This window comes from Lissotriton helveticus, chromosome 4_1 (assembly GCF_964261635.1).
Source record: "Lissotriton helveticus chromosome 4_1, aLisHel1.1, whole genome shotgun sequence".
Taxonomy (NCBI): domain Eukaryota; kingdom Metazoa; phylum Chordata; class Amphibia; order Caudata; family Salamandridae; genus Lissotriton; species Lissotriton helveticus.
Window position 1 is genome coordinate 212,621,403 of NC_136063.1, and position 17,155 is coordinate 212,638,557.

General features: G+C 39.6%; 1 protein-coding gene across 1 annotated transcript in view; it reads left to right on the forward strand.

The window, feature by feature from the left end:
• The window catches only part of COL22A1 (collagen type XXII alpha 1 chain), a 1,057,215-nt gene extending 1,053,949 nt beyond the window's left edge, over positions 1–3,266 (forward strand). The window contains exon 61 of the mRNA XM_078686128.1: positions 1,852–3,266. Coding sequence (XP_078542254.1) covers positions 1,852–2,039 — 188 coding nt within the window. The 3' untranslated portion in view covers positions 2,040–3,266. The remainder of the gene's footprint in view (positions 1–1,851) is intronic.
• The last annotated feature ends 13,889 nt before the right edge of the window (positions 3,267–17,155 follow it).

Consider the following 17,155-nt stretch of genomic DNA (forward strand, 5'->3'; position numbering starts at 1 on the left):
AGATTGTTACCAAAGGTAACATTTTCTTTCATGCCTAAACAGGATGTCTCTCTGTAATCCTTATATTTGGCTACTTTCAACTCTGAATAATTAAAACAATTTAAAATAAGTAACATTGTAAATTAGAAGAATGAGGCAATTTCTTTTAAAACACAGTGAAAGTCTGGTTACTTTTTAAATATATAATACTGGCGCAAGGAAAGGAATGCTATCAGAGACTCTTCTATTTTAGGAACATGTAGCAGCGATAAGATCCATTTTATTCTGCATATTCAGCCTTCTGCATAAGCATGTGAATGCATTTAAAGTTGTCTTCTCCAGCAGCATGTTTCTCTTTATCAACATGATCTGTAAGCTATGTGAACACAACAGTTTTTTATTAGAAATTTGTGTTCTTCATAGGCAGTTGTTAGGGAAAGTAGGCTTAGCACTATGTGGTGTGGTATATGGTACTGATGCTCATATTGTTTTGCTATTTATGTTAATTCAGCTTGTATGGAGCAAAGGAAGCTTATTTAATAGGCTTTCATAAAGAGCCAAGTCTTCAGCATCTGTCTAAACTTTTTATAATAAGAGGTGGTCCTGAGTTCCAGGGAAAGGGTGTTCCAGACACGTGGAGCAGTGACTGAAAACTTAATCCACATATCCTAAATCTCTTAAATTTGGGGATCACTAACAGGTGTAAATGGGTGGATCTGAGATCGTGGGCACGGTCGTACTGGATCCCAGATTTAATAAATGCCAGACTTTTCATGTGCAAGGCTTTGAAAATAGTGCAACAAGTTGGAAAGAACAGGACGATATCACTGAGCCAAGTTGTGGTTTCAGAGATAGATCCTTTTCAATTGTAAAACCAATACTTTTTTACCGATTTCTTTGGAGAGCGAGGAGGACCCAAATCATTGGGCCGGAAAGGAGAACTCCAAAGGACGAGCTTATTTTTGGAGACTGCTGTCTCTTTTTTGTCAGAGTTTATTTTCAATTGGTTGATGTTCATCCAATCCGAATGAACAGCATGATGTCTTAGAAATGCAGCTTAGGATTGTGAGTGCTGTCAATCGCGAAGAGGAGTTGCATGTCATCAGCATAATAAAAAAATTGCAACTTTCATGTTCATGTTGGTGTTCAACTCTAACACGGTTAGCCAAGAGGCCATGCTCGACCTTGTCAAATGCTGCTGACAGATCTAGGAGGACTAAGGAGTGAGTGTTGCCTTTATCTACTTCCTCTTGAATGTCATCTACTACTGAGAGGATCACTGCCTCTGTTGAGTGAGCAGGGTGAAAGCTTGCTGGGCAGAGATCAAGGATTTTGAGGCCTCTATAAAGTAACAGAGATGTTGAGCTACATGTGCCTCAAGCAATTTTGCCAAATAGGGGAGGAGAGAAATTGGCTGATAATTTTGCAGATTGAGGGGGTCCTCACCTGCTTTCTTTTGCAAGGAGACTACAACCGCCATTTAAAAGGAACATGGGACTGTGCCTTGGTTGAGAGACAGATTAAGAAGAGATAATGCTATGTCTGGGAAACAAGTCAATACCAATTTTAAAATACTTGGAGGACAGCTATCATTGGGCAAGCGCAATTTAATTTTTGTCAAAAGGTTCATTACGTCTGCTTTATTGAACTCATAGAAAGACGAAAGATTACTTGTATTTCTATCATCAGAAGGCAGAGTATTTATAAAGAAGGACAATTAGATATTAGTTGTGTTTGTCATGGATAAATATCAACATAGTAGGCACCCGTCAAAATACATTTGGTAATGTACTACTGTCTCGTTTACAATGCAATTTATAGCATGTCTAGTGATTAACTTAATGATATAGTCTCACTGCCTCTGCTTCACAGGTCTTGCAGGCGAGCCAGGTTATGCCAAAGATGGAATTCCAGGAACACCAGGACCACAGGGTGAAACAGGAATGACTGGTCTCCCTGGACCCCAGGGTCCTCCAGGAGCAAATGGACAGTGTGATCCTTCTCAGTGTGCTTACTATGCAAGTCTTGCTGCTAGACCAAGCAATGTGAAGGGACCCTAATATTTAGAGCAACGGACTGATGCTAGAAACCTGGACTCTGCCATGAAAAAAACTAAGGAACTTTAGAAGTTTGTTTTTACTTGTGTTTTGTTTGTTTCTGGAGTTCTTTAACATAAGGAAAACCAACATCTGCTGCCGGTCAGTCTGTTATGATTATACATTTTTTATTGAAGTGCAGTTTATTATTTTTCTATCATCAGAGCTATTCAAAGCAATACTTTTATTGCAATAATGAAATAAAGAGATAATAAGCACAATCTTTACATGGCCATCGAAGTGCTGCAGGACACATGATGGTTCAAATTGCAATTTACAATTTGGTCATTTGGCCAGGTGTCTAGGGAACATTTTTTCTGCTCATCAGTTGATACCCAGATAAAAGGTGTAAAAACCTTTTATTTGCTAAAGCCAAATCTTCATCTCCTAGCCACTGACAGACTTGAAGATGAATTTGCTCTCTCCACATTGTCCATTTGATAGATGCTGTCAGACTGGAGTGTGGAAGTATTACAATATCTTTTAGCAAAGGTATTCAGATCAAGGGTAAAGAAGATGTCTGTACACATCCAAACCTCAATTTTGGCTTTGGTTCTTGAATTACTCAAAAATGAGAGCAAAACCTACGGTGGGTATATCTTATGTTGCCAAACAAACACAGAATATAACTAAAGCTTGAACCAACATCTTTGGTTTAAACTATTCATGTAATCTTGTGATTATTGTATGATATGAGTACTTTATATTTATGCAGTGTGTACAGGGCCATATACAATGAGATAAAGGCAATTCCTATTTGAATAAAGTTCAATCTGCAGAAATGTGCAGTTACCCAAGGGTACATTGAGCCACAGTGGAAAATATTAGTGTGTTCCTATGTTCAATTTAACTCTGTAAACCTTGTGAATAATCTCCAACATTCATTTCACATCTTCTGCCTATGTTACTGTGTGTTACAGAGAAGCTATCTATAAGCATTTCATGATAACTGGAAATCAGGGATTGTAAATGTGTTTTGAACATATGCAAATCTAGTGTTATATATATTTCCACTGGAACTGTGCTTCTGAGTGGGACAGGGCAGAGTGGAGGAGGTGCGCGTAACCAATTTTGTAGGATTATATAAATGAGAATGTGTACATATGTTCTATAGTAGACAGCATACTGTATTTTGCGCAACAGTCACTTATGCCTCACAGATCTGGTAACATCCAAGTAAAAAATTAATGTACACAAGAATGTGCATAAGCATCTCTGGAGGTCCCATACACCTCCCTATTGATCTAAGCCTATTCCTAATGAACAAACCATAAAGTTCAGAATACATAGCTATCCCCAGGTTATCCCCTAAATCAATCTAGAGCTAAAGTTAGTAAATTCATCCTAATGTGTTATGCACACTATGTGCTGTTTAAGTCATATTCTAGACTAATCAAGTGAAAGACAGGTGTAAAGCATGCTCTTGGGAATCTATTTCTTGTTTGCATGCATGATCATCCAATGAGAGTAAAATCAAATGCTCATGTTTCTCTTTTGTAGCAAAGTATGACAAGCAGGTCTCAAGAATTCTCCATTTATGCATTTTCTACTATGGGGTAGAGGTTTGAAGAGTTTCTCAAAGTTCGTAATAAAAAGGGAAGTAGAAACAAGCAATGACTTTGCTTTAGTGGGTTATCAACGTAACAACTTTATCCTAGATGTTTTTCACATGCACCATTAATCTCTCTCAGGTGATATATTTCTGTTGCAAGCAAAGTATGGATAGAAATAAAAGAGACCACATTTGATGCTGTAATTGTTTCTCAAATCCAAAACAATTGTAGAACCTGTAATGCATAATATATTTTCACAGTTGAAATATTTTGTATTCATAATTGAGGAAAGGTCGAACAGTTGAAAACCACTGGAGCACAAAACACAACAAATCATTGACTGCCCATAAAGCAGCATATTCATTTTGAGGCCCTCTGTTTGGTACATTATGCCTTCTACCACACTGTTCCTAAGTTGCTCTCCCATTTTGTTTTGCCTTATGTTTCCTCCAAACCTCTATGATCAGGATCTCTTCCACTTCAACAGATCCCACTTCACCATAAGGTACAATGTGGCAGAGGGTCCTGTTAGATTCCAGGCTGTATGGTCTGGAATACACCTACTTTCCTCTATCAGTGGCAATCTAGCTTGCCTGCCCTTTTTTGTAGGAAGATGTAAACCAGTTTTTTTTGCTTATTGGTCATTCTTTTGGGTTCTTTTTGTCGCTTGTCGTTTATGTTCTGCCCCAGCGCCAGGATGCCCTAGGGCGACAATTGTGGTACTTAAATAATTAACCAACTAAATTGAATCATGCACAACAATACAATAAAGTAAAGTCTAATAATTCCCAATCAAATTCCCATAAACATTAAAATTAAAACAAAGGGGTATTAAAAATTGAAGATAAAAATATATTATTGAGTATTTGGTAAGCAAAGAGCAGCTTTTCAGTAAGTTTAGGTTTGGTTTCAACCAGAGATGGTGAATACATACGCCAATGGTCTCTTATTAATAATTAAAAATTAAAAATATAATGATCCTAGTATCCAAGATTGCCATAAGAAGAGAAATGGAAGCTCTCACTGAAAGGACCAGTTTATGAGGTCAAAATTCCCATTTAGAGATATTCCATTCTTTTTTCACATCATGTCAATAGCAAATCATTACTAAGAGCAGTAATTAAGATGATATTTTAACCTAAAACTGGAAACAGAGAAGTTGGTAGTATATTGCTCACACACATTTTGTGTTATGACAAAACATATTAATTACTTCATGTTGAGAAACAGGAATTAATATTTTTCAATTAGTTTTTATTTAATTTCAAGTGATGTGTCTTGTTGGTTTGGTACACTTTAGTTGCTTCTACAGTTCGCTTTATTGGCTTATGTAATCATTGGTCTGTTGTCAGCCCTCTGCAAAAGGTGGTGTTCAACCCTGTCGCTAGTAAGAAATTGATAAGGTATGTCTTTTCAGAAGACTTTTGGTCCTTAGCAAATTGATCATATGGCATAAAATATGGAAAGAGATTGTTGTTGGGAGGATCGCAGAGATCATCTCAAAGTCTCAATCTTTTTACTCAACCAAACAACAGAAAAACTTTATGTGTAATAAGACAAGAAGCTTCACTTAGATCATCCCAGTACTCAGTGAAGTTGTGAAAGCTGCTAAGTTATACCATCCCTCTTAATACCAACAAAGCCTAAAACTTCACAATAAGTGATGATAATATCAAATTGCCATTTTTGAGTAAAACCAATGAAGTTATTGTCAGTTATCTTAAATTTAACATGTGGAATCACAACAATTTTTAAATGAGCAATTCCATGCTTTCTTCTTATAGAACAAGCTAAACTGTAATAACTCACAAATAGCCATTGATATTAAAAAAGTGCTCAAATTAATAGTGTTATGGAACATTATGTTGTATCACATTGACATTGTATTTGATTGGAAAAGTATTCTAAAATAGTAAAACTTTGATTAGCCGTTCTTTACAATTAAATACAACAAATGCATAAAATGCTTTGGCAAACATGTATATATTTCCATGTATATAATATGGTTTGGTATTCCACACTTCAAATGTAAATGCTAATTGCATCGATCAGAGGTATAAATCATCACCCTAGAGCAAGCAGTTGTATATGCTTATGTTACAGAAGGTTATGGAGAGCACCCAGATTAAATGTTTATGGAATTCTTGAAGGTGTGGCGAGCTGCTGTGACTCAGCAAATGCTTTTTGGAGACAGATGTTATGTTGGTATCTAAAACAAAAGACAAGATGATGATCAGGATCAGACTAGTGATATGAATAGGCCCATGTAGAGAACTAAGCACAGAGCCCTTTATGCAGTAATTATGAACCTGCCTCTCAAATGGTTGACTGTGTGAAAGATCCAGGGTGAATGAACAGGAACATTGATATTTATCTGAAATCCTTAGAAGATTAATTCAACTTTGGAACAAGGCTGCATTAGTATTGACATAAGAATGGAAACTCAATGAATAGTGTTCAGCAGATGGTGGTCATATAGAAAGGGTTTGAGATGAGATACCGCAGACTTCTGTATTGTAGTATTTTAAACTTGATTTGGATGTTAGATTTTGGGTAATCATTTTGTACATGGTTCAAGTCGAGGTTGGAATGTTTTAGGATGGGAATTTGTCACTTTGAGATAGTTAAGGTTGTGCTCCATGTCAAGAAGGCAGTATGGAACAGGTCCACATGGAGATTACGGCTGATACACATATTTCAGTACCTAATAAAGAAGGGCAATTCTTGATGTGATCTCTGAGTATGTGCTTTTAATAATGTGACAGTTGGAATAATAGAATAATGAAGAGAGCAGAATGTATTCCTACTTTCTGTATGGCTTTTTGCATAGTAGTCATTTCAGGCTTAGCACGAGAGATAATAGCTCATGTTGTCACAACTTCTTGAGTATTATATCAAAGAATAAGTAGGAAGGTCTACCACGGAATTATTTGAATGTTTCTAAGAACCACTGCTTTCAATCAAAATTGGGTAGCCTTCATTCTATTGAAAATTATTCTTTGGGACTTTTAAAGGCCTAAACAATTGCATTTTAGAAATAGTTGTGATTTTCAGTTAACAATTTGTTGTTATATATATTAAAATGTGTATGTATTTAATTTGTTAATTAACTATTTTTCCAGTATTTATTTTATATTCCTTGCTCCCCTGCTAGTATGGCTAAATGTGCAAAATAAAAACCTCAAAGGTTTAAGAACAACAGGTTCCTTTCAGTGTGGCTACGATTTAGTATTACACCCATGTGGATAGCATTTCCAAAGTATGAGTTTCTACTGTTTGTTTTAAAAGAGTTGCAAACAATATAATTTGTAAATGAATGCCTAATTGCTTTTGTCTCCAGAAGTAGAGGAGCACTTTGTTTGAAGAGAAGTACAGGCTGCGCCTGTTGTCTTTGTTGAGCTCTCTAAATTGCCAAGTGTGTGTTCGATTTGGCTATGAGGTCACACATCACTTCTCCAATTTTTCACAATGTCCTGATCTTCATTATGTGGAAGGAGGTTATGATTTCTAAATCTCTCATGATAATGATACTCCAACTGTTTTAGCAACAGACTACAGCCTCCATTTTTTGTCTATAATTTTGCATGTATGTTTGTATGTAATAGTATTTGTATAGTGAGATCTTAGGTACCCATCAGCAGAGAACTACATTTCAAGTGTGAGCCTTATATTATATTATTTAATTGTTTACAAGAAACAGGTTGTACTTACGCCCCTCTTGTATGTTGAGATTGTACAATTTTAAGAGATGTGCCTTCAATTTCTTTCTGCATTTCAGGTGATAGGATCCTTTCTGATGTTGCTAGGATCCTAAGTGCTTAAAGACAAATCTACTTTTTGGTCTTGTATTTCTTACACTTCTTTATCTCCACTCTGGTGCTATTCTGGCATCCTTGATGTACCTGACAATACTTGTGCAGGCCTATCTGTTGGCTGCATACCGTGCATGTGTATGCAACAGACATATCAGCAACAGGAAAGTATGCAGTATAACCCAAGATATACTACATGTACAGTGTTTCTAGATATCCAGGTGTTTCAGGTGCCTTAAGTCATATACTGGCACATGCATCAACAATGCCATTTGCGGTTCCTTATTAGCGAAAAATAAGGATTCGCTAATAAGGAATAGCAAAAGGCTATGCATGTAGAAATTGCTAAAAAAACTGCGATTTCTCAACATTACTTAATTGCGACTCACAAATGCGACTCGCAATAAATGAATAACTCCCCATTTATTCCTATGGGCCTAGAGGCCCATAGGATTGAATGCGAAGACATTCTTAAATAGAGAATCGCAAATTGAGATTGCAACTTTAAGGGTGCCAGGGTGTCAAAAGGACACCCTGTTGCACCCCTGAAATCTGCATATGAGTACATCTTGCACACACACACATGCCCCGAGGGCATGTGTGTGTAAAATGGAACTTTGGAAAATGCACTTTAGTGCATTTTTCATAGTTTTTGCAAATTATGGTAATTTGCTCCCCCTATTAGCGAAATCGCTAGTTTTTTTACTTTAATGTATTGCATTTAAGGAATCTCAATTTTCAATTCCTTAAATGCAATGGCAATTTAAGTAATCGCAATTTAGAGATTACTTAAATTGCGATTTTTGCATTTGGGATGATGCATCCCAAATGCAAAAATACCAGTCAGCATAGGGGCTGATTCCGAGAATCTGCCCGTTTTCGAACGGTTTTTGCTTTGATGTATGTGGGCCATAGTAATTAGTATTAGTTAATATGTGGACAATCAGGAAGGATGTATGTGGTATTTGTATAGGGTGATTCTAGCCAAAGGCAGGTGAGGAGACAATGTGCCAAGATTAACAACACTTTATTGCAATTTTGCTATAGAAGTCACTGTTTAGTTGTGAGTTTCAAAATAAGGTAACGCTATTAAGCATGTGCCACATTACCATTACTCTTTATGCACCTTCAGGATAAAAAGAAACTGATGTTATCATACCGTCTTCAACCACATATATTCTAGAGCCTAGCACAATATTCTTCTAGTGTTTGAACATCGTGAACACAACTCCAACTGAAACCCCCTTCAAACTCTTCAGCAAGCCTCTCTATCTGTACTGAAGCCCTCAATTTGTTTCTGTTTGTGTTATTCCCAGGTAACTGCATATTATGTGAATACAGAAAAACAGGTATATTGTTGTATCTTCTGTGTTGCATTTAAAAACATATTTGACTGGTGCTAGTAAAACAACAAAGTAGGTCAGAGCAATTCATAAAACATTTATTACCAAGCTGCAGACAGGTAGCATTCTGCAGTACTTAAAGATTTGTAGGTGGATCCTGCAAATATTTGCGGAAATACAACATAACAATAAAGTAGGAATATGGTGCTTCGTTTTACTTTTTTTTTACATGTATAGCTAATTTTTGGCTATTTCTGCTGGACAACTCATGGTTTTATAGAACACCACTCAATGTATTATTATATTAAAGAATAATTTCTATTTAAAGCAAATTAATATTTTATTTGGTGCTCAGTCACTGATCTAGCCAAAGCATGTTAGCAATTTCCCATTAGAAGACGTGTGGGATTTGTTGCTGTACCATTAAAATCATCAATCTGTTTCAGCGAAATAAAAAACAAAGTATTTTATGTTGTGCTGAAATTTTTCATAGCATGTACATTTTGTATCTATTAAAGTGTTAGTAATAATGATGAATGAAACGTTGTGTGAGCTTATCTCTCTATTGTAATAAAGTTATCTGCCTCAAAAGATTTGACTTCTATGTATAATGATGTTACATGTGTCACAACATTTTGATTATGATTCAATATGCCTTATTGTAGGCATCATCATTATAGGGTGATGGGTGGATTGTTGGGGGTAAGGAGATTCTAAGGGAGGCAGTTGGAAAAGAGCTGGGAACTGGCTGTAGGTCACTGTCTTGTGTAGAAATAAACAGGATAATATTACTAATTTGGTGTGGATTGCTACATATTTTGATAACGAGTGTCTGTGCATGGGACAGACATAGTGTTCCAGTGACTCCCACACCTAGAAAAACCGATTACTGCTGTGTGATTTTAAACTGCTGGAGCTTCTAACCAAAATGTAAGTGACTTTTAATAGTTCCAACTCTTGAGCACACAAAGGAGAAGGATCATTGTTCCAGTGTGTGAGGAATTAAGAATTTGACTTACACTGGTTTTAGATTGAGCATGTGAAGGGAGTGCGACAACTAGAACAGTGAAATGGAATCTAAAGCCTTGCCGCATGTTACAGCATGAGCTGAGTAGTGCGCAGTAAAGCATGAATCTGAATTGCGAGGAAGAAGATGCGATTCTGGTAGGAGGCAAAAGGGTGTGGTGAGGGTAAGTCAGAAAACCTGTTGAAGCACCGCCCTAGTAATCTGCTGGGTCAGCTGCACTGTGTAATCATTATGGCCCACTGGTTTAGCTGCACGGGGTAATCATCCTGACCCACTGGGCCATCCGCACACAGTGACCATCGTGTTTTGATGAAAGTAGTAAGGCTTACTATGTGGGCGCAAGTGTCATTCCTTATCTGTGGCAGAGAGGAAGACCTGCAAAAATAGAAAAGGACAATTGCTAATGCTCTTCAATCATTCAGGGAATCTAAGGAAGGACAACTGTTTGATAGAGAAACAGGACTGGTGTCATCCTAACTAAAGGAACCTTAATATTCTTATTGTTTTGTATTGTTATTTTACCTAGTTATATTAATGTATTGTTTTAGCTTGTGGTTTTAGTGTTTTTGCAGGATGGCTAAACAATTATGATGGCTCCACCTCCTTTCTTTCAACTCCAGGTGAACCGGTAATTCCTTGGAAAAGGTGGAAACATATGTTTCTCACATATATATTTGCTATTGGGGATGATAAATATGTGCCAATAAGGAAACAGGCTACTTTGTTACATCACTTGAGGGGACTTTTATTTTACTTGGCAATTCGGTTCGGAACGCATTGTCCATGCTATTTGGTGGAATCTTCTTTTATGCTCTGCAGTTTCGAAATTATATTTTTCTGTTAACCTTTTAAGATCTGGCATTTAAGTGTGTGTTGGATAGTTGGTAATTGGATCAGGTAGCTGGGGGCACTACTTCTTGATTCCCTCTCCTGTCACAGCCAAATGTGCCATTTTTGGTTGGGCAGTGCTCTAGTTGCTAAGGTGAACCTATCCATGTCCCATGCCCCACCCATGGCCAGCGCCAGTCACTGTGCCAGTTTTAGCCTAAAGGACAACACAAGTATGGGTTATACCGCATCAGATCTTCGGGAACTCAATGTGTTTGTAAGTCAGTCTTACCTAACTACCTGGGCGATACTTCTTGCATTAGTTGTGTAAGGTTTCTTTGCAACTCGGGAATACTGGTGTAAAGAGGTGTAATGGTACAGCTGGAGGTCAGACTATGTTAAAGGATGCTTTAAAATATGTTCACTCCCTTCATAGACAAGCCTTAGATATCTTTAGTCTTCTAGTCAAGTCTAGGTTTGACGTCCTTTTTATGAATGAAACATGGATGAGAGAGGATTCTTGCCGGGAATTACAACTGGCGCTTCCTGAGAAATTTGTGTATCTGCATCTGGATAGGGTGGGCCAACGAGGAGGGGCCCTGGCTATTGCTTTTAAAAATAATCTCAAATGCTCCACATTTCAGTTGGAATTTGGAGGTTTGGGAGCTTTAGCCTTCTGCATATTCTCCTCTGCACAATCTTCATTTTCCGGGGTTTTCATTTATTGGCTCCCTGGCTATGCAAGGGAATTCATTACCTCCTTAGTTTGCGCCATAGCACCCGAAATAATACAGTTTTAGGAGACTTAAATCTTCCCGTTGATGATGTTGATGATTCCCCTGCCAAGGCCTTCATGGAGAATTCAACCTCGCTTAATCGTACACTGATACCCACAGGACCCACTCACAGCGCAGGTCATACCATCAATCTAATTCTGTCAAAAATCCCCACTCCTATGCAGGCTCCGATGGAGAACGTTTGGTCTGATAATTTTCTATTGACTTTTTCCTGATCTCTTCCTAAACAGGAGGGGAAACATCTGGTGCAGTTGATCTTTCAGTTAGAGCATGGAAAAACGTTGTGATCTCTGATTTGCAGGAGACCTTAGAATCTTCTAGTCCCGTACTATCTGGAGAGATCAATAAGGAGGCAATGGCAGGGAGCCAATGGCTCTCTTTGCTGCTGCAGATGTCCTATCCCCCATCTTAAGAAACAGATGTGCACTCCATCCCTTGGTTTTCCCTTGAGCTCCCCTTGGAAAGAAAACACTGTAAAATGCTGGAAATAAATTAGAGAAGACATTACTTGGATAACTAGAAGTCACCTTATAAACAAACTTTAAGCTGATACAATGAGAATCTAAAATTGGCTTGGACTAATTTCTATACTGAGAAGATAAGAGAGGCAAATAATCGGCTGCAGGGAGATTTTTTGAATTGTGTCTACATTTATGGACCTTAAAGTACTGGCACCACATCTTAAAGCTAACCTGAACCTTTGTTCTATGTTGAGTGATTTTTTTGAAGACAAAATTATTAAGAACCAGATGAATCTACAGTCACTATACTCTATTTCAGCTATTGAACCATCCCCTAAGGTTCTAATGCCTTCTTCTAAAGGTAAGTGTTTACAACTCAAACTTCCTGTCGTGCAGCTTATACTTTCTCAATACAAAATTGTACATTTGTTGGACAACATAAACATCAGACCATCTGGATATGTTGGCCTTCGTCGTTCTAGCTCACAGTGCGCCGTCTGTACCCCTAACCTCACAAGGTAACAAATGGATTGTGCAACCTCAGAACATGACAACACTGATTCCCCAAGGAAATTGTGGTAACAGATCTAGAACCTTTTTGTTTGGTTATTCATGCATACCCAAAGAGATACACAAGGAATACACAAGATGCATATTTATTGAGGCATTGCGATTCCTGAGTAAAATACGAGCACTGCAATGAACAATAGAAGGAAACAGAATAGTGTTATTGGCATAACAAAAATGGTATAAAAGATAAACAGTTTAAACATTTTGCTGTTACAGAATATATGTGCTTTAATATATTGTACTCCTAACTAGCGCTACCTATCCTAGTGTGCTTAGGGTGGGTGAATCTGCCAAATCCATGTAGGATAATCAAACTCCCCAGTTACCTGTGGGTAAGTGTCATCGACAAGCCTGTCTTGGTGTAGAGCTGTGCCTTATTTCTGGCTTGAGGTATACAGGAATCAGCTGGGCTGTGGCAACCTCTCAGTGCTAGTGAAATGCTCCTCTAACTAAACAAAGAAGTGAAGCTGTTTACATATTAAACATCACCCATTTTGCTTTGCTGAAGTACCAGTCAGGTCGCTAATGTTGATCTTATTGTGATAGCTATGTCGCCAAATGGACAATAACAACCAAAAACATTTTGAGTAGTGAAAACAGCCCTTGGACAGAATGTTCAAGGTATATCCCTACGAAGTGGAAATGTAAGCCATGCTGTTTCGAAGAATATTATCCTGCACCCGCACACAAGCAAATGTGTGTCAAATGTCAAAAAGGCAACTTATATATAAAAGCATATGAAATGGCGGTGTTCCATCTCTGGCCTATAAAGTGACAACATATCACCGACTTCTTGGACGTGAGACATCTAAAAAGCTTCTTAAAAACAATGCTAGCAATATAAGTAGATGCAAAAACAACAGTGAATGGACAGAATGCAGAACAATGTCATACATTCACCCCAGTACAGAGATATGGGCCTAAATCCGTCGTTTTTTTGCTCACCATGCCATTCCAGTTTGAACCCAGCCATATGCAAATCAGTCTTGACCCTGTGCCCCATGGGAACAGTCCAGCCCAAACTGCCAAGCCAGGTCCTCCCTGGACTGGAAACAAGCATCCAAGGCCCGGTTTCGGGCTTTCAACCCTCATCAGCCTGGATAGCTTGATTCCAGTGGCATGCAGGGCACGGGACTCACTTCTGAGCATACCCGTCCCACTCGGGGTGACAAATGCAAAAACAACAGTTGATGGCCAGAATGCAGAACAATGTCATACATTCAGCCCAGTACAGAGATCTGGGCCTAAATCCATAGTTGTTTTGCTCACCATGCCATTCCAGTTTGAACCCAGGCATATGCAAATCAGTCTTGACCCCGTGCCCCATGGGAACAGTCCAGCCCGAACTGCCAAGCCAGGTCCTCCCTGGACTGGAAACAAGCTTCCAAGGACCGGTTTCGGGCTTTCAGCCCTCATCAGCCTGGATAGCTTGATTCCAGTGGCATGGAGAGCACGGGACTCACGTCTGAGCATACCCGTCCCACTCGGGGTGACAAATGCAAAAACAACAGTTGATGGCCAGAATGCAGAACAATGCCATACATTCACCCCAGTACAGAGATCTGGGCCTAAATCCATAGTTGTTTTGCTGACCATGCCATTCCAGTTTGAACCCAGGCATATGCAAATCAGTCTTGACCCCGTGCCCCATGGGAACAGTCCAGCCCGAACTGCCAAGCCAGGTCCTCCCTGGACTGGAAACAAGCTTCCAAGGACCGGTTTCGGGCTTTCAGCCCTCATCAGCCTGGATAGCTTGATTCCAGTGGCATGGAGAGCACGGGACTCACGTCTGAGCATACCCGTCCCACTCGGGGTGACAAATGCAAAAACAACAGTTGATGGACAGAATGCAGAACAATGCCATACATTCACCCCAGTACAGAGATCTGGGCCTAAATCCATCGTTTTTTTGCTCACCATGCCATTCCAGTTTGAACCCAGCCATATGCAAATCAGTCATGACCCTGTGCCCCATGGGAACAGTCCAGCCCGAACTGCCAAGCCAGGTCCTCCCTGGACTGCAAACAAGCATCCAAGGACCGGTTTCGGGCTTTCAGCCCTCATCAGCCTGGATAGCTTCATTCCAGTGGCATGGAGAGCACAGGACTCACGTCTGAGCATACCCGTCCCACTCGGGGTGACAAATGCAAAGACAACAGTTGATGGTTAAGTAGTGGCATACTTAAAATCATAAAACGCATTGTTCTCTTTCCAGAATAAAGAATCAGGTAAGTATGCCTACTAGGGACTTTATTTTTCACTAAATCTTAATCATTCCTATATTTATTTGCGAAGTCCTGAATAGTGACTTCAAAGTAACAAATCTTTAGAATCAAACATATTTTTTTCAATATGAATGTATCTAGCCTGCTCACTATTGGAGACAAGTGACCTCTGCCGAATCACTTCCGCTGCCGCATTGCGACTTTTCGGCTCAGACATATAAAATAGGCAGTATGTTAGATTTCTGTCAGTGGCATGGCGTTCTGGTTATATTTTTACGCTGCTTCCTAGTTTTCCATATGCCAAATGCTGGAACTAAGGATCAGATATAGGTCTAGATGTAGGTGGCTAAATACCGGTGGTAAATTTCAGCGTTACCAACCGGTATTTAGCCCTGTGTGATGTAGGTATTACCGAATGCAATTGGTGATACCGAATCGGTAAATGAAAGGGAAAGAGTTACCGATTCCTTATTTACCGTTTGGTCAACATCGAAAGCTCAAAATACTGAATCGGTAAATAAAGAATTGGTAAAAATTCGGTAATGCGATGTAGCCAAATTCGGTAATACTGAATTTGTCCTAAATCTGTATTAAAGAATCAGTAATTACCACTGACCCAGAGCAGGTGGTAATCAGGTGCAGTGCATAAAAACAGCCCCAAAATGCAACAGTGTGAACACAATGGCGGCCCTCTACGTCATAGTAAGGCAGCTACGTTTGCGATGAGGTTCCGTGGTTTACGGGACTGGACTCCATTTTGTTTTGCGTTGTTTGAGACGCCATTTTGTGTTGCCCTCACGTAGGCCGTGGTAGTAAACGAACGAACGAAGTTGCATGGGCCTCGTTGTTCATGTACATATTAACGTGGGGCTTTTCGACTTGCGAGTGAACTGCAAGATGCTGACCCCTTCACCTGTAACTGACCCTTCTACGAAACTAGTTTTGTTAGCCGATAGTAATCTGGAAATCCAATCATTGTTCAGGATATCGTTAGCCTTTAGTTTCTTGCACATATCTTATCCTACACTATATCTGAATTGCTCTTTTCTTTATGTCTTTTCATTACATGGGTAGTGCTTTCAATTATGGGTTTGTCCGGCTTTTGGTAATCGAATTTGGGACAGTCCTAATAATTAACTTGTGGGTTGGTGCAATATAAAGTGAGCACTTTGGAATGTGATAATGTATAGAAATGTGTTTCTATTGGTCAAAATTTGCTGCAATGGGTGTGCATTCGTAATGGGTTGAAACTGTGCATAAAAGAAGATGTCTTGCTCTACCAAAATTGAGCAGGTTCCTGAGTTATACACCGTGTTGTATTGCTTGGTTCACTGTTACTAGCTGCAGCTAATAAATTTGATCTCTGACGCCACCGAGAAGTATTCCGCGTCTCTGTTTGCCAGGACCGGAGAACTCGAAGACATCAGGCGTGTCCCTGACGCCACCGGTTCTGAAAAAGACCCGGTTCTTCAGCGAGCAGCAGGACAGAGGGTTTGGAGACAGGAAGAGCGTGTGTACCGACTGCGTGTCACACTGTTCCAAATAAATGAGCCAGAAATCCATGACAGGTACAGGCTACACCCACACACCATCCTTGACCTGCTACGAGACCTGCAACCATACCTGGAGCATCAGACACCAAGGGCGCACGCAATACCCACCCATGTACAGGTACTCTGTTGCCAGCACCTCCTGGCATCAGGAAGTTACCAGAGTGTGGTAGCCACAGCAGGTGTTGTGTCACAGAGCTGCCTGGCCCGTTTCTTCAACTCCTTTCTGGACGCCATGAGGCAGAGAATGCATCACTACATACGCTTCCCCAGCACACAGGCGGAGCTGCAGCAGACCAAGCTGGATTTCTACCAAAAAGCACAGTTCCCACATGTAATAGGCTGCATCGATGGGACCCACATATCAATCTGCCCACCTGCAGCTACAGAATAAAAATACCGCAACCGCAAATCAACTCACTCCATCAACGTGCAGGTGATATGTGATGCAAACTTCATCATTACTGACATTGTGGCCAAATTCCCAGGGAGTACCCACGACTCCTACATATTCAGGAACAGTGGGATCCATACATGTCTGGCTGCTGGTGAATTCGGGGAAGGATACCTACTAGGTAAACAAATGTGACACACCCTGATGTATACCTTGGATTAACGTATTGGTGACCCAAATTAACTGCACTTTCTTTCCCATTTAGGTTACAGCGCATATGCCCTCCGGTCATTCATACTAACTCCATACCTCAACCCATCCACCCCAAGGGAGAGGAGATACAATTTGGCACATAAAACCACGCGCAACGTTGTGGAGGGCACCTTTGGACTGCTAAAAAGCAGGTTTTGTTGCCTCCACAAAAGTGGAGATGTACATCAGTACCGCCCATCATCTGCTGCAAAATAATAGCAACATGTGCAATGCTGCATAACCTTGCCACAAAGTAAGGAACAGCAGT